Source organism: Hypomesus nipponensis, chromosome 23, assembly GCF_054491055.1.
Source record: "Hypomesus nipponensis isolate SF chromosome 23, ASM5449105v1, whole genome shotgun sequence".
NCBI classification, from domain to species: Eukaryota; Metazoa; Chordata; class Actinopteri; order Osmeriformes; family Osmeridae; genus Hypomesus; species Hypomesus nipponensis.
Genome location: NC_140383.1, coordinates 13,064,721 through 13,086,838, shown reverse-complemented (window position 1 = coordinate 13,086,838; position 22,118 = coordinate 13,064,721). Strand labels below are relative to the sequence as shown.

The 22,118-nt window shown below is 42.8% G+C and overlaps 3 protein-coding genes across 5 annotated transcripts; 2 read left to right on the top strand and 1 right to left on the bottom strand.

Annotated features, from left to right (window-relative positions):
* The first annotated feature begins 183 nt into the window (after nt 1–183).
* On the top strand, nt 184–10,982 carry pfkla (phosphofructokinase, liver a). The gene is made up of 22 exons (XM_084688341.1): nt 184–395; nt 964–1,037; nt 1,148–1,225; nt 2,222–2,411; nt 2,563–2,728; nt 3,377–3,421; nt 3,585–3,693; nt 3,808–3,903; nt 4,204–4,296; nt 4,614–4,739; nt 4,969–5,033; nt 5,136–5,199; nt 5,314–5,460; nt 6,532–6,602; nt 6,769–6,856; nt 7,051–7,203; nt 7,451–7,615; nt 8,015–8,076; nt 8,180–8,291; nt 8,898–8,997; nt 9,370–9,475; nt 9,710–10,982. Exons 1-22 carry the CDS (start codon nt 311–313, stop codon nt 9,855–9,857), a joined length of 2,343 nt encoding a protein of 780 aa, XP_084544467.1. The 5' UTR covers nt 184–310; the 3' UTR covers nt 9,858–10,982.
* On the bottom strand, nt 10,976–15,855 carry LOC146234307 (uncharacterized). 3 transcript variants are annotated; one of them, XM_084688344.1, is made up of 15 exons: nt 15,117–15,852; nt 14,786–14,842; nt 14,308–14,364; nt 14,060–14,186; nt 13,845–13,934; nt 13,548–13,735; nt 13,427–13,469; nt 13,218–13,332; nt 12,879–13,011; nt 12,727–12,794; nt 12,168–12,436; nt 11,729–11,867; nt 11,601–11,642; nt 11,499–11,526; nt 10,976–11,416 (listed from the first exon to the last, which is right to left on the bottom strand). In XM_084688344.1, the coding sequence occupies exons 2-15, from the start codon at nt 14,835–14,837 to the stop codon at nt 11,292–11,294; spliced, it is 1,476 nt and encodes a 491-aa protein (XP_084544470.1). In that variant the 5' UTR covers nt 14,838–14,842; nt 15,117–15,852; the 3' UTR covers nt 10,976–11,291. The 3 variants fall into 3 exon arrangements, with proteins under 3 accessions (XP_084544470.1, XP_084544469.1, XP_084544468.1); XM_084688343.1 differs by having other exon boundaries at nt 13,427–13,735; nt 15,113–15,855; XM_084688342.1 differs by having other exon boundaries at nt 13,427–13,735; nt 15,117–15,854.
* Nucleotides 15,856–18,138: 2,283 nt separating this feature from the next.
* Nucleotides 18,139–21,446, top strand: tmem169b (transmembrane protein 169b). The gene is made up of 3 exons (XM_084689265.1): nt 18,139–18,278; nt 18,970–19,373; nt 19,648–21,446. Exons 2-3 carry the CDS (start codon nt 19,103–19,105, stop codon nt 20,277–20,279), a joined length of 903 nt encoding a protein of 300 aa, XP_084545391.1. The 5' UTR covers nt 18,139–18,278; nt 18,970–19,102; the 3' UTR covers nt 20,280–21,446.
* Nucleotides 21,447–22,118: the final 672 nt, after the last annotated feature.

Sequence of the window (22,118 nt, the reverse complement as noted above, 5' to 3'; positions counted from 1 at the left end):
GTGGCCAATATGTTCATATTTATTGGCCAGTTGGCGGCAAAATCGAAAAGGACCAACCGGCAGCACTTTTTAGATAAATAAGCTATCAACTGAACCTCAATAGCGCCGACCACAACATTGCTCTATCCAACCACTTTGGCTTGATGTTACGCAATCTGCATTTTTGGGGCGGAGTCACAATAAAACAAACCCAGGAAGAAGGTCATCTCGGTTGAATTCCACTAGTCCAATTTCTTTCACAAGAGAGGAAAGATAGTCGCGTTTATCAACACAAGTCTGCAAGTGCCGTTACTATACCTCCGCAGCCAAAATGTCCTCAATGGATTTGGAAAAACTAAAGATGACAGGCGCTGGACGAGCGATCGCCATTCTTACTAGTGGTGGAGATGCACAAGGTACGATGAAATCAAACCCACAACTGCTGTCAAAGTTGAAAATTGTGTTTCAGTCCTAAGTAATCGAATCAATTTAAAGATATGTTAAATGTTGCAAATGTTAAGATTAAAGAAAGACCGACAGTCCTTTTTAGTGGGTTATCTTACAAGGTTACGAGGATGAACCTGTCTGACAGATCGTGTTAACCACGTAGACCACAGAATACACTCCTTTGTAGATTCAGTAGTGTATCCATGTTGAATTGAAACCTATGTATGTTCTTGAACGTGGTTGTATCTTCCTGCACAGAATGTTCAAGTCGTAATCAGAAACTGAGTCTTCATCATAGCAACGCCCACGGTAATGGGCGTGAAGGATACACTGTAGTAGCCTACGTGCTCAGTATCAGCGACCGCTTGGAAGATCAATCTACGGAACAAATTGGGAAACGAATAATTCCTCTGAATTTGTGGTCTTTCTGTAGCTATTGCCCATCGTGATTGACGCAGTCCAACCTAGTCTGACTGCGGTGATTGATCGATTGTTACACTGATTGAATTAGGGAATATAAATGACCTTCGTCCCCAGGAATGAACGCGGCTGTCCGCGCTGTGACCCGAATGGGCATATATGTGGGAGCAAAGATGTATCTAATCTATGAGGTAATCATCTATTCTCCAAGATGAGATTCATTGCGTATTATTATCAGACATTTTGAATCATACACAAATATCATTGTGAATGATTAACTTGGAGTCATGTTTTACATCAGGGCTACCAAGGGCTGGTGGATGGAGGAGACAACATCAAATTGGCCCACTGGCAGAGTGTGACTGACATCATCCAGCAGGTAATAATGGAGGCTGCATCCTGCTCCTGAGAGTCCTAGCCAGGCTGAGGTTATGACAAGATACGGTTCAGATACTGTTCTGTAACAATAGTTGTACTACATGGACAATGATTCCACATCTCTCTCTTATTCTCACTCTCTCATCGGCTCTGTCTTAACCTCCCTGTCTCTTAATTTTTTTCTCTTGCTCTCACTTTTTCTCCCAGTAACATTATTGTTACTGCACATACTGAGCTATTTATTCTCTTCCTCATCCTTCTTTCTCTCTGTGTATCTCTTCTCTCCTGGCCCTCTAGTTCTGGTTGAGAACTGGTAAGAAGTCTCACTGCATGTGGTGTTTAGCACCCGTCACTAGATCCTACTAAGGAGATCTGTTAGCTATGGTGTCAGCCCAGGCCTTCCTGCTACGCATTTTTGAAGCAGCCTTGTTTGTATGAGTCCAACATTGTCATGCAGTTGTACAAGTGGAGTGAAGGGCTTTGTAGAAGCCCTGTCTTAATCAATCAAAGTCACTGTGATTACATCATTGTGAATGGCTTTGCAATGGTCATTTGGCCATTGTTAGCTACCCAGTGGCTCCACTCAGATCTGGTCATAATGAGGTGTCATCTCATTGTCGTTGGTTGTGTAATTCATGGTCGTGCCTGCCTGCTCTTTTTGACCTTGTACCAAAACTAGCTTTGAACATCCCGTTCAGCCCTGCACAGTCCTTCTGCAGGTGCTTTGGAAAATGCTTGCTTTCTATGGGTAGTAAATAGTGACTCATTGTATGAGGACTGAGGGGCACTCCTTTTTGCCGTTTGGGACCACTCTCCATGTTATTGATGTCTAATTCTGGGTAATCCATGGACATTGATCCCTAGGTCAGACGAGTTGTCCTGATACTACCTGAACCATCCATTGTCCCCAATCTGGTGTGACTGATAGGACTGAGATGACTGAGAGAAGTCTGTGTCATTAGCGCTGACGACCGTGTGTGTTGTCTTTCCCTTCCAGGGGGGCACGGTCATTGGCAGCGCCCGCTGTAAGGCCTTCACCACTCGAGAAGGGAGGCTGGCGGCAGCCTTCAACCTGGTGAAACGCGGCATTACCAACCTGTGCGTGTGCGGCGGCGACGGCAGTCTCACCGGGGCCAACATCTTCCGGGGCGAGTGGAGCGGTCTGTTGACAGAGCTGGTGCAGAAAGGTATCTATGGTCGAATCCCAAACACCTGAACAGGTGCTGCTTCCTGTCCGGGAATGAAGAATATCCTGTTTGGGGGTGTGGGTTCAAAATCTGGAGGTGTGGTTTTAATATATTTTGAATGTACATTTTTTGTTTTGTTTTCTGTGTGTAGGGAGGATCACAGACACCCTAGCTAAGCAGCACAACCACCTAAATATTGTAGGGCTGGTGGGCTCCATTGACAACGACTTCTGTGGGACAGACATGACCATCGGAGCCGACTCAGCTCTGCACCGCATCATGGAGATCGTTGATGCCATCACCACCACTGCCCAGAGGTAGTCTAACACAACACCAACACTACCCCAGAGTAGACACAACTTACATTAATATCACAAGTCAACTCCCCAACACCATCACTACACACCAAGCTAAATTCAAAAGGACAACACACACCATCATTGTTGGTATTGGCATGGTGTGCAGGGTGGGTGCCGATCTGGTGTGCCCAAGGTCACACACTGGAGGTCTGCAGACCAGGGGCTGAGTCCCAGGCTGGTCTCAGCATCTTGATGAGCAATATGTGAATGGAGCTTGTGATAGAACCAACCTGAGATCCAACCTAAACCCTCTCAGAAGATGTGGAAACATCTCAGAAGAGCATGGCAAACTGGAGCATCTGGAACCTTCTCAAGATGAGAGATCTATCAGTGGAATGTTGTGCTCTGAGGATCTGTACCTGTCTTTTCTTTGATGGATTTCAGCGTGTTTGTTCATGATCTGACATGCTCTCCTGCAGCAAAGCTTCTGCATGCCTTGTCTGGTCCATGGGCTGTCTGAACACAGACCACAGTAGAGCTTCACAGCATAAAATGACACTTGCTTAGGAAAATGTTTGTATAAACATGGTGTATCTAGCCATAAAACAATACCAGATGGCCACGTATTAATAGTAGTAAACCATCTATCTCTTTCTTATGTTGTAGCCACCAGCGCACGTTTGTTCTGGAAGTCATGGGCCGCCACTGTGGGTGAGTTATATTAGGCTGATTTGTGCTCTTCCACGGATTGGTTTGTTTGCTGCACTACTGGATATTGCAAACATAACTTAATGTGTCAAGCAGAGATTATTCACGATCCAGTACCATATTTAGTGTTTGCAGGTTCAATGCTAATGAGGCTGTACTAATGCAGGTACTTGGCGCTGGTGTCTGCTTTGGCGTCCGGAGCAGACTGGCTCTTCATACCAGAGGCGCCCCCAGAGGAGGGCTGGGAGGACCGCATGTGTGCCCGTCTGGAGGGGGTGAGACTTGGGCTGGCATGTTCAGGGTTTGGGCAGAAGAAACCAGCATGGTCATGTTGGGAAGGAGCTAAAATGAAAAGGCTCTGGTGTAACACTGTCATTGTTGTTGTGTAGAGTCGCAGTAAGGGATCCCGACTCAACATCATCATCATCGCTGAGGGGGCTATCAACAAGAACGGAGAGCCAATATCTTCCAACTACATCAAGGATGTATGTCTTCATGTCTGCTGTGTATTTGTCAAGCAATTGTTCATACAGGCTTCTGAGCTGTGATTGGTTCTGTGTTAATGTGCTCATTCTTATATAATTAATTCATATAAATTAATCTAGCAGAAGTTATCTCAAGTAATGTCCATAAGGGGGTGGGGGGATTTGAACCTGCATCAACTTATTCTGCAGTCAAATGTCACTGAGCTGTAGCTATCTCCTTGTGGAAAAAGCTTGACACATCCCAGGTGGTGGTCATAAGAGTGTGTTGTGCTCCCTGACGTCTGTCCCCTGTCCCTGCAGCTGGTAGTGAAGAGGCTCGGCTATGACACCAGGGTGACGGTGCTGGGTCATGTACAGAGAGGAGGCACGCCCTCTGCCTTCGACAGGGTCCTGGTGAGTTCAAGAATATGCTGGTCTGTGTTCAAATCAAGTCAAACTTTATCCTCCCTTTTTACAAGCAATGTCACAAATGCCCACAGATGGAGTAATGCATCTGTAAATCCTTCTAATAAATCATACATAAAGGATAGTATATCTGTTCATCCAAACTAACATACGTCTAGAGACAATGCCATTGTTACATGGCATGTATGAAGGTGTTAACCCATTAGTTAGCACATACGTCATACCTTCCCTACACTTCTCTGAACCAGTGCTTTGTTAATCAGTTAAGATTAATGTGCCTTCCTCCTTTGTGCGTGTGTGTGCAGAGCAGTAAGGTGGGTGTGGAGGCGGTGGTGGCGCTGCTGGAGGCGAGCCCAGACACCCCTGCATGTGTCATCGGCCTGTCTGGAAACCAGGCCATGCGGCTGCCCCTCATGGAGTGTGTGGAGATGGTGAGTTCCCCTCAAACACCTCGAACACCACCCCTGGTTTAGATCAGAAGAACAGTGAAGGTAGATGTGCCCTCTGTATATTCCATCATAACCTCATATTTTGAGTTAGAATTGGCTGCAAACAATAAAGCTTTGTAATTCATATTTTGTGTCAGTTGCTCTAATGGGTGTGGTTCTAGAATGGGGACTATGTTTATCTCAACATCAAACTGTCTGTCTCTGTCGGTAGACTAAGGAGGTGCAGAAGGCCATGAATGAGAAGCGTTTTGACGAGGCCATCAAACTGCGAGGAGGGTGAGAACACTGGTCCTGGAATTACACGCATGACTTCAGTACATTTTCCCACGTCATCTTTTTCTCTTGTCTTCATGTAATGATACCGTGTCTCCACTGTAGGAGCTTTGAAAACAACTGGAACATTTACAAGCTGCTGTCCTACCATAAGCCAGCCCTGACCAAGGTACAGGACCACTCTGTCTTTCTGGTCCAAATGATCTCCTTCTGATACCTGAGTGCCCTTGTCATCCACACCATGTGCGGACCGTGGAGTGAGATGTTTGTGTGTGTTTGGCAGACTAACTGCTCCCTGGCTGTCTTGAACGTGGGCGCCCCAGCCGCAGGTATGAATGCTGCGGTGAGGTCGGCCGCCAGGGTGGCGCTGGCTTCCGGTCACAAGGTCTACGCAGTCAGCGATGGATTTGAAGGCCTGGCCAACGGAGTGGTACGTCTCACATCCTCATAACGACGACACTGGTATAGTTTACTCTTTGGCCCTACAGAGGCCTGGGGCCCGTTCCGTATGTCGCTTAATACATCCGAGTTCAAATGACACATCCAAGACGACTTCATCTTGCTAATCATGATCTGGCTAATTCGGTTCTTCGAACACCCATGTTGTTTATAATTAGTATAGCTGGATTGAGTTATGCATTGGTCTAAAAGGGGGTATGTATCGATAATAGAAACCTTGATCAGCAACGCTGCTATTGGCTGCTCACATAAGTCTATGGCTGCTCACCGTGGCCAAAATGAGTGCCCTGTTTTTTCCGCAACAGAGCCAACAGAGCAACAGCTTGCTCGAAGGTTATTCCGAATTTGAAATTTAATCAGAACGCCAGGGAACACCTCAATGTCTGCAAAATTCAAGAAAGAGGGCTGGCAAAAAGTATCAGACCAAATTTAATGTAGTGACCATGCGTTTTATCGCTTATAACAGTAAGCTAGGATAATTTTTTTCTTTTTTCTATACTTTCATATTTTCATTTATCATCTTTAATGTCATATAATGTGGTTTCAACAAATGTATGATGTAAATGACACCCTCACAAAAAAATGAGAGGCTATCCTCTCAAAAGGTATAGGCTAGCATATTGCGCTGTGCTTAAGCAGCCTATCTATCACGCAATGAGCAATTCATTTGGTTTCATGTTAAATTCTGCTAATTATTCTTGCACCTTCTGCAACAGGTTCCTCTAGTAAAAACGGACAAGACATGTCTATGACAGACTTCCTATATCACCTCTGCTTGTAAAGCCTCAATCTAATCATGTTTACATTTAAAAAAAAACTGCTCCCAAGCAGGTTTAAGCTTGCGGACCTGTTGCTATGACAGCAAGTCCAGGATGAGCTTCGAAGAACCGAACAATCCAAGATAATGACAAATCGTTAACAATCAAATCGTACAGAGTTAGCGACGTACAGAGAACGGGCCCCTGGCCTGGTTATAATAAAGACGGGTGTTGTGAATGTTGGGGCGAAGATACAGAGATGTCTACCTGCTCTCTTCCTCCAGGTGACTGAGATGATGTGGCACAGTGTGGCTGGCTGGACTGGCCAGGGTGGCTCTCTGCTGGGAACCAAGCGGTATGGAAATGCTACAGTACAGAATACATGGCACAACTGTCGAGCTGTCAAATAATGCTCACGGTGTTGTCTCTCTCCTCTAACACGCAGCATGAACAGTAAAGCTAACCTGTATTTTATGTGTCTCTTTGGTTTTTCCTTTCTTTCTTTTTTTTCTTTTCATCAGGACCCTCCCAAGCACGTGCATGGAGAAAATTGTGGAAAACATCAACAAGTACAGCATCCAAGGCCTGCTAATTGTCGGAGGGTTTGAGGTACCAGTTGAAACCCTAACAGCACACCAGAATGCTCCGAACTAATATCATATTAGAATAGGCTGTGAGGAAACTGTAGAGATTATCAGGACCACGAATGTTCATGTACTTGCATGTCGAATCAACTTGAAACTTGATTATACCATCAGTGTAATATTCCCTGACCTTCCATACCCGTGTTCTATGTTCCTCAGGGCTATGAGGGTGTGCTTGAGCTGTTTGAAGCGCGGGGTCGTTATGACGAGCTTTGCATCCCCATGGTGGTCATCCCAGCCACAATCAGCAACAATGTGCCCGGCACAGACTTCAGCCTGGGGGCCGACACGGCTGTCAATGCTGCCATGGAGGTGAGACAACACAGACAACCTGTTGACCAGGAATAGTGCCCAACATATTGCCTTATTTGGCCTCGCTTCAGTGTCATTACGACATCAAAGCCAGTTCATGTTTGTCTGGAGTTGTTTTATGTCAAGGTCATACTTGCAGACGTCTGATTAGTTTCCTGTTAAAACAGATATGATGTCATGTGGATTGATAACAGGTAACATGTTTTGTGATGAAATTGGTTTACATCTTCTCTGACTTCCTCTCCAGGGTTGTGACAAGATCAAGCAATCTGCCTCTGGAACCAAGAGGCGTGTCTTCGTGGTCGAGACTATGGGAGGTTATTGTGGATACTTGGCAACCACCACTGGTATTGCAGTCGGTGCTGATGCAGCATATATATTTGAGGAACCCTTCAACATCCACGACTTAAAGGTGAGAAACAAGCACATTGCTACAAGGAACTACATGCTGAAAATGTATAGCTTCCTACCTTACGTGAAAATATTTGTTTGTTTTGAAATAAACAATTCAGATGACTTACTTGATGTACCAGATGACTTGGAGCTTTTTAGGCCCCAACAAAAAAATATTTGCTGGAAACAATTATGATTTCAATTATATTGAAATGAAGCGCATCTTTGACCTTTCACCTTCTGAACATTGAAGTGATGTGCATGAGTTCATTTTGACCTTTCACCTTCTGAACAGTTTTCTAACTGTATAACCTTGTCCATGTCACCCTAATGACATTGTCCTTCTTGGACTAACAACCATGTCCCTATCATTTTACAACCATATCCCTGTCATCTTATAACCATGTCCCTTTCACAGACTAATGTGGAGCATTTAACAGAGAAGATGAGGAAGGATATCCAGCGAGGACTGGTGTTAAGGTAGGACACTTAATCTGTGTAGCAGGTCTCAGTCAATATAGCTCTTCAGTAGCTGTTGGACTTCATCTGTGGTGGTTTCACCATCTGTGTTGTGCCTCCACAGGAACGAGAAGTGCCATGTCCACTACACCACTGACTTTATCCACAAGCTGTATTCAGCAGAGGGGAAGGGCATCTTCGATTGCCGTGTCAATGTGCTTGGGCATCTCCAGCAAGTGAGAAATGACATCCCCGTATTCAAACTTGACATATTATATTGCTTATCAAAGAGAATAATCTTTATTAGAATTCAACATTAGTCTCACACGCACTCTAATGTCCTCATGTACTTATAATATTTTTCTCAATACAATTTGGGAGTTTATGTCCTAAATCATTTAGGACAGGGGTTTTCAACTGGTTTTGTCCCAGGGACCACCATTCTTACTAAAAAGTAATCCGCGTCGCACTAATGTGCCTGCGCGCACCCATGTGCCTACGTGTGTGTGTGTGTGCGCATGCGTGTATGTGGATAGAAGGAAGTTTTAACATTTGGTTTTCCATGTTGCTTTCATTTAAAAACCTCTAAGAAATCTATATATATCTACTTTAAAACCTCAAACAATATACATAGTCAGAAAAAAAATTATATGTTATATGTGTAATTCTGAACACATAAAATATAATAATGTAAAATATAAATGAATAAAATCTATGGTGGACAAATCAACAAAGGCTTGTGTTGCGGACCCCCTGCAATACCGCCGCGGACCACCAGGGGACCCCCAGTTGAAAACCCCTGATTTAGGACATGTTCATAACTATGCTATGCTTCTCTCCAGGGTGGGGCCCCTTCACCCTTTGACAGAAATTTCGGCACTAAATTGGGTGTGAAGGCTGTGCAGTGGCTTTCTGAGAAGATGGCAGACAACTACAGACAAGGTACCTTGTACCAAGACACCTCTCAGAGCATGGAGGACAATGGGATTAGAGGACAGTGGGATTACTGGATTGTAGGATTACAGGACTGGGATTACAGAATAGTGGTATTACAGGACTGTGGAATAGAATACTTGGATTAGAGGACTGGGATTAGACAACTGTGGGATTAGAAGACTAGTATTAAAAAACTGTAGTATTACTGGACTGTGTGATTTAGAGGATTGTGGGATTACAGAAGTGAGGGATTAGAGGACAGAGGGATTAGAGGACAGAGGGATTAGAGGACAGAGGGATTAGAGGACAGAGGGATTAGAGGACAGTGGGATTAGAGGACTGGACTGTGTTGTTAAAATGTCTGCTCTACTGTCTCAGGTCGTGTGTTTGCCAACGCCCCAAACACAGCTTGTGTGATCGGCCTCAACAAGAAGGTCCTCTCCTTCATCCCTGTGACTGAACTAAAGGCCATGACTGATTTTGAGTGAGTGACCTTGGAACCTTGGTCAGATTTTCTATTGCTGGCAATCATTCTTTTGCATATATCATATTGGTGAGAAAGTGTATACAAACTGAAGAATAGATTGTATTTTAATATCTGGAGTTTTAGTTCAAACTCTGTGTATAATGACAACCGGCAACTGTTCAGCAAGAATTTACTGCAAACCTTTGATGTAAACCATGGCATTTCTAAGTAATCTTCATCTCTTTTGCATAGACACAGGATGCCTAAGACACAGTGGTGGTTGAACCTGCGTCTGATGCTGAAGATGCTGGCTAAGCACCAGACCAGCTTCAGCGATTATGTCCCTGGGGAGATCGAACATGTGACCCGCAGGTCCCTCAGCATAGATACTGGCTTCTAAACATTCTGGAACCCTTGAATGTCTTTCCATTCACCACCATTCCATCCATGAATTTATCTTTCCATTCCATCCATGATTCCGCAACGTCTTTCCCTTCTCTGTCTAAAGAGGACTCCTTGTCCCTACATCTGTGTAATGTGCCTGAAACACTGTTGAGACATACTGAAATCCAGTTTAAACCTCAGTTTCCTTATATTGTTGAAAAGCTTGCCATACCTACAGTACTGCAGAGTATGTAGGCTATAAAGGAATGTAATAGAATGAGGTAGACCAAGTATTACTATATACCTTCATAGAAAGATAATAATCACTTCAAAACAAATCTAAAAGGCTGATGGGGTGTAGAGAACAATCCAAATTTAGAGGGCCCAAAGAAATAGTAAATGTATGATACAAAAATGTCTATCCAAATTGTCTATCTATGAAATTATATATTTAAACCTTATTGTTGAACAGTCAAAAGTTCACACAGCTTACACAATTCTTTGTTTATTACAAGTGAAAAGTGCAAAAAGATTTGCACAGGTCCCAATGCAAATCCATGCTTTTGAATGTTTGTCACAGAGGGAAAATAACAGATTGTTGTGTTATGTAATTGTGAGCTTTGACATGTACACTTGGTTGGTGGTTGAACATGCTTTTTTTGATGTCATGAACTGTAGTGATGTTGAATGAAATGAACTTTTATTGTGACACTTCCAACATGTATTTTCCAATTAAGTATTTTTAATGAATGTCATTTGATCCTTTAGTTGTTTTAGGCCTTGACCTTGGCCTGTGCAATTGGTGTAGCTTTCAGTTGATGTTTGATAATCATTTGTAATCTTTAAGTTGGGTGTAAAAGTGTGCATTTCTTTTCTACTCTATATAGAGGTAGATAACTGCTGGAAATCTTGTTTATCAATACAGTTACACCAAACAGTAAATCACTGACATTTTAAGTACACCAGATAAGGTGCAATCACCTTTAAAGTTTAGGATTATTTGCTGTTTTTGCAATTGTAAAAGATAAGCTTTGAGTAGCAATGTCCACAAAGCAGAGCTGTGAATAATTGTTAATGTGAATTTTTTTTAATACCAATGTAATTTGAGGCTGTAGCATTAATATAAACACTCAGTTCTAAAGATGTTATTTTATTGACATTTCTTAGCCATTTGTTTTTAACAATGTGTGTATTTGTGAATCATTACTATGAAAAACAATTGTCAACAAATAATTTCTACTTAAATGTAAACAGTTTCCAAACAGCAGATATTTAAAAAGGAAATTTAAAGATGCAGAAAATATATAATAAAGGTTTTTCTCAATCTTCTGTGCTGCAACTGCATGGCTGACATTTATGTTAGTTTCCCACAACAACCAAACCGGAAGTGAACTGATAAGAAGAACAGCCATTGTTAAGCAAACTGGATCAGAATCTCTGTAAAAAAAAATCAAAAATTGAAGGAGAATGGCAATGCATCCACAGCTCCTCCCGTTTCCTGGTTCCCAGGGCTCGGGTTAGAAAAGGCAAACTCAAAGTCGTCTTCCGACTTCTCAGATTGGTCAAAGGGAAAGCCTGCAGAAATATTATAACTCACACAGGTGTCATCCCAGTACATCAGCCGGCCTATAACAGAACATCCATACCAAGTACTTACCACTTGTGGACTTGGATCCAGGGGGTTTCTGGATAACAACAAACAACACATGAGCTTGAACTTTAAGGTCTACTCAGCAAAGTATAGATACCACACTCTTACCTTGTCACTGAAATAGGAGCTTGTGAAAGTAAAAGGAGAGTCCTGTTGTAGGAAAGAAGACATTTGCATTCTAAAACAGAGAATCAGATAGTCGTTCAGGCCTTGTCTTACAATTTGTCTGCCCTCACCTCTACTTGTGGCGAGGCCATGTTGAAGCCACAGTCGAACCCTGAGAAGCCTGGGGTGGCAGAGCTCATGGAGAACAGGAAGCCTGGAGATGTGGCATCTACATTCTCCTGGTGACCGGGAGAACTGCTGGGGCTGGAGCTGCAGGGGCACAGACAGAGGTTTAGGGGCGCACATTAGTGACACGTCCACCAAAAGATCATTGAAACGTCTGCACCAAAAAACTGCGACAGAGCAGGGGTGATGTTAGCATAAAGGTTAGGAAATAAAGTTTGTTCAAACCAATCCCGCTCTTGTAAACGGTACCCACCCAGCAACTGACCACCTCTCGTTAGCAACTCTTTTAGCCAGGTATAAGGTTACACAGGACATATTAAACTTACTGAAATGGTCAGATTCATTGTCAACTCATTATCAAGCTTAATGACTGAGTGAGCTTACACAAGTGAGAAGGTCGGGGTACTTGACACCGCTTTCATCCTCCGTGGGGAGACATGAGGACCTTCTCTGGATGGTGAACCCTGACTGGTAAAAGCTCTAGAAGGGGAAGACTGAGTACAGGCCATCAACGTTAGGGAAGACTGCTTCTTCTCCCCCTGCTCCTCCTCCTCAATCATGTGCCTGAAAGGTGCGTGCTCCTCTTCGATGGTCTCTCTCTGCCCCACCACCTCCGTCTCCTCTGCTATACTAGCTAGACTAGGAGGCTCGTCCTGATAAGAGAACAGTGTGAGTTTAAGTGCATTTCAACTTGCTTTTATGTTGTATGCTTTACAAAACTATAAACCCTGTATTGATGGGGCTAACACTGGATGAATATTAATACTAAGAGATGTACTGTATTGACTAGATCAAAATAAGTTTTGTTGTCAACCTAAATTGTTATCAACCCAAGTTTTGTTATCAACCCAATAAATACGTTTCTGTCCAATGTATGGGGCCGGATTAAAAAAATTAGTGTAAAGACGTTTCGTTGAATCTTAAGGAACAACATGTTACAGACCTGCACATCTAGCACACTTCCTTGGTTGCGATCCATACTTGAAACCTCAACTGATGGCTGCAATTGTTCTGGAGAATTAAGACAAAATTACAAGCAGGAAGAGATGTAATACACAAGACTTTTAAAACATTACAATGCAATTTTTCACATACCTATTACTGCCTTGTTGGACCACATTTCAGGACAAGCAACTCCTTCAGATGGAGGGCAGGCTGGTGTGTTCAGACGGATGTTTTCCTCCAGATTCTCCTCAGCCATTCCCTCACCAATGTCCTGACAACCATCCTGAAATATTTACAGTCACATCACAATGAAAAAGAATACTATAACTGATTAAACTTCAGTTATACACAGTATTATAATGAAATGTGTGAAATGGCCTCGCTTGAATTGCTTGAACATCCACCTCCACATTAAAGTCCCTAGAATGAGAACTGGACAGATATTTCAACTGGGAGGTTGGTGACAGCCTAGCCACCATCTAGGTTTACCTGCCCCTTTGGCTGGGTGAGGTGGAGAGAAGACAAGTGTATGTGAGCATCGAGGTCCTCTGGCTGATGATCTGGCTGTCTCTTAGGCTCCTCAGTACTCACACGATCAGAGACACTGTAGGGCAAACTGGAGTCTTTAGAGACTGTGGTTGGATGTACAACCCATCACCATGACCTGTGAGAAAACACTCACTGAAGAGAGACCTTACCTTTCTGCTGAGTTCTCAATGGAAAAAGTACTATGTGTTTTCCCTAGGGAAATATAAGAAGGCTTTAAGCTGTCAAGTACTAAACCAGGAGACAAAGAAAACAATAAATCAGACTTGTTACCATGCTGATCTTCTAGCTCTTTCTCTCTCATTCTTATTTGTCCATCGCAAGCTTTAATGCGACGCTCAATCTCCTCATTCTCAGACTGTATCATGAGGAGGTTTTTGGCAAGAGGACTTTCACAGTAATACTCTTTGTATTTCTGGAACACCTTTTTGTAGCTTTCAATTCTCTCCTGGTAGACTTTACTAAGACAAAAAATAGGAATTGGACACATCAATTTCCATGTTCTAATGTTAATTACAGTGTGCCATTTCATCTCGAGTGTAAGCCTACAGAAAACACTACTAGGCTTACTGTTCTTGATTGCAGTCATCTTGTGTCCTCTCCAGTTCCAACTGCAACACTTTCTCATACTGTTGAAGGTAGTTGTTGGTTGCCTTCATGCTACAATTTGAGCAGAATTACAATAACATACTGTAGATGTTTAATTTAGGATGTATAATCTGGTTTGGTCTCACAAAGTACTGTATGTATGTCAATAAACTCTTGTGGACCATTTATCTGTTTACCTTTTTGCATTGGCTTTAAAATGCTTTACAATTTTCTCTTTCTGATCAATTTCATCTTCAAGTTTCCTTATACTGCAGGTGGTGGTTTCTATGTAAGATTTCTTCTCAGCAATATTGGCTTTGCAAACTGATGGGGTAGAAATATGAAATTAACATGACACTTAAACTAATGAGAGTAAATTGTGAAAGCTAGTGAATAGTTTACTAGTACTAGTAGCTACTAATCCTCAATGAAGGGGACAACTTACGTTCTATTTGTTGATTTATCGCATTCTTCTTTTGAGACAATTCCCTAGACTGCAGAACTGTAACATCACAGGCAAAGATTAATATAATGTAAGTTTGCCAGACAGTCTAGGTTTTGAAATGGGCATTTTGAAATCAGGGCACTCAAGTCTCACGCATTCGCGGTGACTGACGCATTTCATCCATTTCTTACGCTCGAACTCAACACCCTGTATTTCTCACACATTTCAACAATTTCTCAAGAAGTAAGGGGTAACTTGTCCCGCTATTTACAATTTACAATTACTGGACGAGGCGCAGGCATACTAGGATGATAGTTGTCTATTGGTTATATAGGTTAGTTAAATGCCAATCAGAAAACATCACCAGCAACCCCCCACCCTCCTCGGACGGAATTTATACCCGATCGTTGACAGGTACTGTAATCTCACGCAAAACCTTAATATTACATAAAATTTGAGCCCTGTGAAATAAACTTACCCAGCTGAAGTAAGATGATGTCTAAGTTCACAAATGATTCTTGGCCATCCATTGTGGCTGAACAGATAATTAGGAAATATAACAATTTCATTCGAATGCAACACATGTTAGCATAGTTAGCGTTAGCAGTAATGTAGCAAGAAAGTAACGTTTAGGCAAACGTTTAGGCAAACGTTTAGGCAAACGTTTATGCAAACGTTTAGGCAGTTGCAATTGCCGGCTAACAGCTAGCTAACAGTACTGTGGCACATATTTGGCCTGACCATCCAAAGTGAGTAGCTCTAAAAGGAATTTAGATTTAAAAAGCTAAAGAACGGTTTAATTTACCTACCCTGCTGGTATAGTTATTGTCAAGCTAGCAATTTAACTTTTCAAGTATCACGATGCACAAGTGGCGCCAAAGCTGTGAAAATGTTCAGTGAACACAGAGAGACATACAAAGAAACGTTGCGTCCGTTTTCTCATTTGCTCGCGCTTACTTGCTCCTCGCACTGCAAAGATAAGTTTCTGTTCTCACACCAAAGTCAAAATTATAAGTTAGTCCTAGTGACATCTTGTGTAAAAAATAAAAGTAGTAATTGTATGTATCAAACGCTTGCCATCAGCTTCACTGTCTCTATTCGAGTACATTATGCCTGTTAGTTGTTACTAGTTATGGGAAGTTGAGATCATTTTATCTTGCTCCCTGCCAATTCCCTGGCCTGAATACGTCCACTGCAAACGTTTATCATATTCTTATATCTTAGTGCATCTAATCCAGCCAATATTACACATTTGTGTGGCAGATACTATTAAAGTATTCTGCATTAGGGTTGTAGACTTTGGCTGTGGCTGCATTAGGCCTATAAAAGAAGGATCCCACACCTAGTTCCTTGGAAAGTTCCATACTCTTGTGTCGTCGTCGTCCCCCACACACATATTAAAGAGTAAAAGACTGTGAAGGAATGATAACATACTGCTAATCGATGCTGCTATACAAATCGATACCTCATATATGTATGTACACCCATTTGTCACGTAATGCTTACTACTAAAACATGTACCCAATTATAATCAATTGAATTAACAGAGAACTAATGAGATCATGCAACAGGATGCATTTCTGTGCAAGTGAGGCCTGGCTGAGATTGGAATGTGTGCGTCTAAGTAACACTGGAGTGTGCAAACACGTCAAGGTCAGACAGGAGGAGAGTTTGGGCCGCTCAGAGACTGGTGCGAGTACAATAGGGCTTCTCAGCTATGGGGAGTAAAAGTGTCAACTTGGGAGATAAGGTGATGCTGGGACTGTAACTCTTCTTCGTTTAAGGACGGCTCAGACCAGCTGGTCTGAGCACCTTTGGATATTCTGTTTAAGGCCCCTTTCCATGGAGACCCTGCCTCACCTTTCCCCATACATCATCGACCCTGGCCTGGTCTGCCTCACCCCCCTCTCCTGGAGACACGACCCCCCCCCCCCCCTCTTTCCTGGAGGCGCAGCTCCCATCTCCCTGTACGCCATGAGGACCTTGGGGCGATCTACTCCCTTCCCTGGAGCCCCCCCCTTCCCTGAGAGTACCTCAGACCTGTGGGTCTTGTCTGCCCCCTCCCCCTCCAACATCACCAGATCTGTGGACTGCCCACCCTGTGCCACCGTGAACGCCCTGGACATTTAATTGGACTATCACATCCCCACCCTATGGTCTTCTGGCCAATCACCCATCAAAGGCACTCCCTCTCTGGGGGGTACAAGACCTGTCTCCCAAGGACAGGGAGACAGAACTTGGACTGGGCAGAACTCTCTCTGATCTCTGTCACGACCACTTTCTCAACGAAGGCCTTCGTTTGTTCTATTCTGAGACTCTGTTTCTGTGAGGCTACGATTGCATCATCTGATTCATTGTATTGGATTACGAACATCCTGGTGTGTTGTTTTCATTGTGTATCTTGTGATTGCATCATTACTTATATTAAACTACAAGTAACCTGGTCCGATGTTTAACCTTGTATTATTCTCCACTACCCAGCGACACAGATTCCTTAACAAGACCCAACATTACATCCCTCCTGAATGGTATGACAGTACCGCCATGGTTCCTACCAGGCTGTTCCATCCACTGTCTGGCGGCTGGGGCAACTGCTCTTTAACATGGTTTCTGGGGCATTCCCCTTTAACACACCCAACCAGGTCATTTGTAGTGAGCCGTACATCATGAAGACAAGCACCCAAATGCAGACCAGATAAATAAACATGCACACTCACACATATGAGGCACACACATTCTTTCAATCTGTATCTAGTTGACCACAATCTCCTACACTTCTCTCATATTATCTGTTATCTCTCTTGCTCCTTCTCTCTTTCCTTTTCTCTCTCCAGTAGTTAAGAACCTACAAAGGAGGTGTTTGACAAAAGGTAATCTACTTTCTCTCCACAGACCACCTGGGACAGAACATACACTTTTTATTTTCAAACGTCCTAAGTAGGCCTATATACACTAGAAACAAAAAAAATAGAAATACTTTATAAGCTTAATCTAGTTGATTGAACTTCATCCAATATAGATTGAGTATTTTCTAGGTGTGTCTCACCTCTTCCATGTGTGAGATGCAAGGTCATTGGTGTTGTGGCATATATTGGCGGACACCTCGGGGCTCTTGAAATCAACCCTGCGCCTGACGAGTCTTGCATTATTTTGTGTCGCCTACATCATTGACAATAGTGTTTACACATAATTCTTCGTTTTCTCAATCACTCAGACACAATTACAAAATGTGTCTGAAATGTATCTGTTGTCAAAAAGTGTCTCCAAACCCCACACCATTAATGTAATTTACACTGACTGATTTTAAATTTAGACAGAATATGTGTTCTCTTCTACAATTCCCTAGTCAATTCAGTTTGGTTCCGTATTGGAATGGGAGGATATTGGATTCGAAAAAATGTATTACAGTTTTAATTTTGTACAACCATGCGACACAAGAACGTCAGTGACCTCATGAGATGATTTCAGGAAATGTTTCTTTTAGGTGTAGAAACGTGTCTAGTGACAAATTTGACTGTACTTTTCTTTTGACTTTATTTTTATGAATTAGAATGATGGTGAGAAGATGGTAAAAGGGTCGAATGTTGAAATGGTCGTAAATAAAGGCATATTAATTCTACGTGCATGTCTGTGATAGTATAAAAGCATTTGGTGCATTTATGTAAACAAAAATAGCAGCCAAGGCATTCGTTTGTTATAAAAATAAATCTGTACTATCAACTGAGATCACACGGATTAACATTTTAATCAGGAGTTTAGTGTTTGTATTTGGATTGATAGAAGTTGAGGGGCGGGTTTAGTGGTATTCTGGAATACAGTTTGCGGAGCGCATCAGTAGCTACTGTGAAAAAAAAATGCTGTGGTGTGTAGCCGAGCGTGCGCTCGGCGAATAGCCGACATTTCGAATTAAATAACAAATGGGAATTTCATGCATATATTCTACCGCCGATTTGTTGGTTTACACAATTCAGGTAAGACCAAAGTGCCTTTTAAATATGTTTACGGATATTCCTCGCCGATAACCCTGTGGACAAAAGAAATGGTATGGGTGGGATATAAAGGGAGGGGGGGGGGGGATCAGCTGTAAAAGAATAGGCTAGTAGCCTACATTGCCTGTTTAAGCTACGTGCTGTCAGTATTTTCGCTAGTGTTAAATGCTAAGGCACATTATACCGAAACTTTTGAATCGCAATACGTTTTATAAAGAAATATTTTCAATTGGTTATTTTTATAACATTCTCTGGCATGACCGTTTCCTGCTATAGCCTACTTGCCACCGTATGCTGTAGCCTAGATGTGATTCGATAAAGGGTGTCGGCTAGTCTCTAATGCAATAAGACACGATCCAACATTATTCAAAGCAAAATAACCTCTCGTTATATCGTTTTTAAAGTCAATCGTGGTTTTAGATGTATTTATTTTATTTATTATTCAGAGTAAGCCAAACATATGTCTAAGTATCTAGAATACAGCTGTGCTCTAATTACATCTTATGCAAACACAGTTGCATGTAGTTGTGATTCACAAGTGCACAACTGCTCTTACATTCATAGAACAGATTTGATCAACTGATCTACCTAGTAGATTTTTACTTCCATATTTAATTCTCTAAACTTTCATTGAAGCATTAAAAGTATGTATCTTTTTCCCTCTCTTTCACAGATTCCTGAAAAAGAGGCCTGCCACTGATACTGATCTTAATGAAAGAACAAATCCATGTAACCACCTTCCCAGGTCTTCATCAGTTGCAACACAACATCCAGCCAGTACCACATCCAGGAAGTGACTCATCAGGATGGCTCAGGCAGAGGAGCAGCCAGCGGGGGACAGTAGCCCCCAGATGATCTCCCTGAGGTCGGATACATCAGGGAACCAGGTAGATGGAAGTGAAGTAGGTCCTGCCACTCGGAGGAAGAGGAGAAAGAAGAAGGAACCTCGGCCAGAGTCCATTATTGTGTACCGGTCTGAGACTGAGAGGACACCAGGGGAGGAGCAAGCTGGAGAGGAGAGCGCTGAGAGAAGCACCGAGGAGGGAGCTAAATTCCTCTCCACACCGACTGGCGAGGGTGAGAGACAAAACAGACCCTTGTTTTTAACTCTGTCAGTTTCATCGCCCAAATATTTATGTACTATGTGACTTGCTCCATGTATAGCGTGCAATGGAGAGCAGTCGATTAGCTGTGCCGTTTCTTAACTAAATGTTTGAAATACTTATATGACACATCAGTAGGACGATTGGTGTAACCCCTCCTTCCCTAACTCCTTTCAGTCACATGCCCTTGCTCTGTTTCATATTAAGGAGAGGTGTTGTGAGGTGGTGTCTGTATTGTGTGTTGACAGGAGGCTGGAACCTCCCCCCAGACAGCCGCTACGTCACCCTGACGGGCACCATCACTCGGGGTAAGAAGAAAGGTCAGATGGTGGACATCCATGTGACGCTGACTGAGCGTGAGCTCAGGGACCTTGCCCGTTCCAAGGAGCGTCTGGATGCCGAGTGCGAGGCGGGTGAGGGCTCCAAGCGCTCCTGCGGCCTCGGTTTCTGCCAGGGCCCCCACGTGGTGCTGTGGAGCCTTTCCTGCGCCCCTTTTGTCTTCCTCTTCTCCTTCATCACCTCCTTCTACTACGGCACGCTCACCTGGTACAACGTCTTCTTGGTGTACAACGAGGAGCGGACTTTCTGGCACAAGATCACCGTCTGTCCCTTCCTCATCATCTTCTACCCCATGCTGATCATGGCCATGGCCGTGTCGCTGGCGCTGTACTCCGCCGTGGTGCAGGTGTCTTGGGCCTTCAGTGAGTGGTGGCTGTCAGTGAGAGACCTGGAGAAGGGCTTCTGTGGCTGGGCCTGTGGGAAGCTGGGGCTGGAGGACTGTTCCCCCTACAGCATCGTAGAGCTGCTGGACTCAGACACCATTTCTGGTAGCATGCTGGGCAAGACCCCCAACGAGCTGGCTCAGACCTCCTGTGTGTGAGGGGGAGATGGAAGGAGCAAGAGGGATTCAACTCCAGTACTAGGAAGAGACTGGCTGAGCAGGAATTAGCCATAACCCAACACTGTTTGGTAAATCATGTCGCAAAGGGATGGATTAATTAATGATTTTAAACGTGTGTAGTGCTGTGACTAAATATGAGATACTCAAGGTTCCGACTGTGGTAAAAACCACACACACACTATCATTTATTTAAATATTGTCCTCCTCTAAATATTAAAAGAGCTATGATTTACATCTGTGTTTGGACCTAAAACTCAGACGCTGGATTCAAGCCCGTGTGTATGTGTGTGTGGATGGATAATGGCTACACAGTGAGCAGCACCATTGTACACAGAATGGGAGTTGCAAAAAAACTCAATATGGACAGTGGATTATGCATTCAGTTACACTTTTAAATATTTATACTTCTTTTAATATATGTGATGGATGTGTGCTGCACATTGTAATCAGGAAGCCCATTTCAAATGCATCAATTCAACATTTTTGGTCTGCAGGTGACATTGTGTGATGATTTACACCAATGCAACATTTTATTCATTAATTATGTTTAACTGTCGTAACAGGAGTTTCATATTTATTTTACATTAATTTTCATTAACACTTATCATAATTAACACCACCTGATACCACCTGATAGACTATCATTGTTGTTGCTAACACTGCTGACATTGCTCATCTTCATTGTTCCAGTCCAAAGGCATCAGGGTTCTGAGCTTCTTAAATCTGTTTACCACCTGGTTGCTGTCTCAGTTCCCATATTCTAATGCCTGTTATTTGATTTATTTAAAAAAACTTTCTGATGACAAGGATACCTACTCTGGTTATGAGTAAACATGTACAGGTGTTTTGTACTGTGTAGGAAGCTGTAACTTTCAATCAACTTGTCTGGCTGAGACATGTCCGACAGATAAAAGATCTTGTCCAACTGTTGGTCTGGTAAGGAAACAGAATGGAGGAAACAGAAGATGAATTCAGCTAGATGGAGTTAAATCCATATGCACTGCAGGCTTAACATGTGGAAGGCTCGGTTTCACAGGCATGAACTGTATTAAAACAAGGTTTTGCTAAGTGTTTGGTGTTCACTAAATGTTGCGTTGTGTTTGTTGCTTTTCATGAGATACAGTGAAAGGAAATAAATGATTTTCACAGTGTAACCTCTGTGTAACCTCTCTTAATGTGTATTTTATTCATATGGATATTTATTAATTCATGAGAATATTGAATTAGTCCAATTTACCACTAGTCTGTGTTTGACCGCTTTGATCTGAAGAAGATTTTTGTCTAGATCAGTGATCAGTGTTTAATTAGAGGGGCTCATTAAAAAACGGAAACCAATGATATTTAAACATTAACCCGTTAATTAGTAGGGTCACATATATGTGATGTTCGAATGCGGGCCCCACAGAGTACCGTCACACGTGTGATTCTGAACATTCCAACCGACTATTTTCCGATAGACAAAAACTATATGACAAACGCTATAGTATGGCTTCAAAATTTACAATTAGGAGGCTAACATGTAACACTAGCAGGTAGTAGCATTGCTGCGAGTATTATGCTAGGTTGCTAGGTAACGGAAGCTAACTAAAGCTAGCTAGCTTTCGTTTTGAAAAAATAACTCACTCTGGTGGCAGCGTCGGTAATATTTAGAACTCACTCCTCTAAACGTTAAATACTTTAATTTAGCTTGCATTAAAATCATAAAAACGGCTCTGGATCTTCCTCTTCCAGCTCCTCAGCTCTCTCAATACCTTGATATGTTTCTTTCTAACTTTTTTATTGACTGGGGCTAAAAAGGCTGCAATGTCCCTTCCTCGT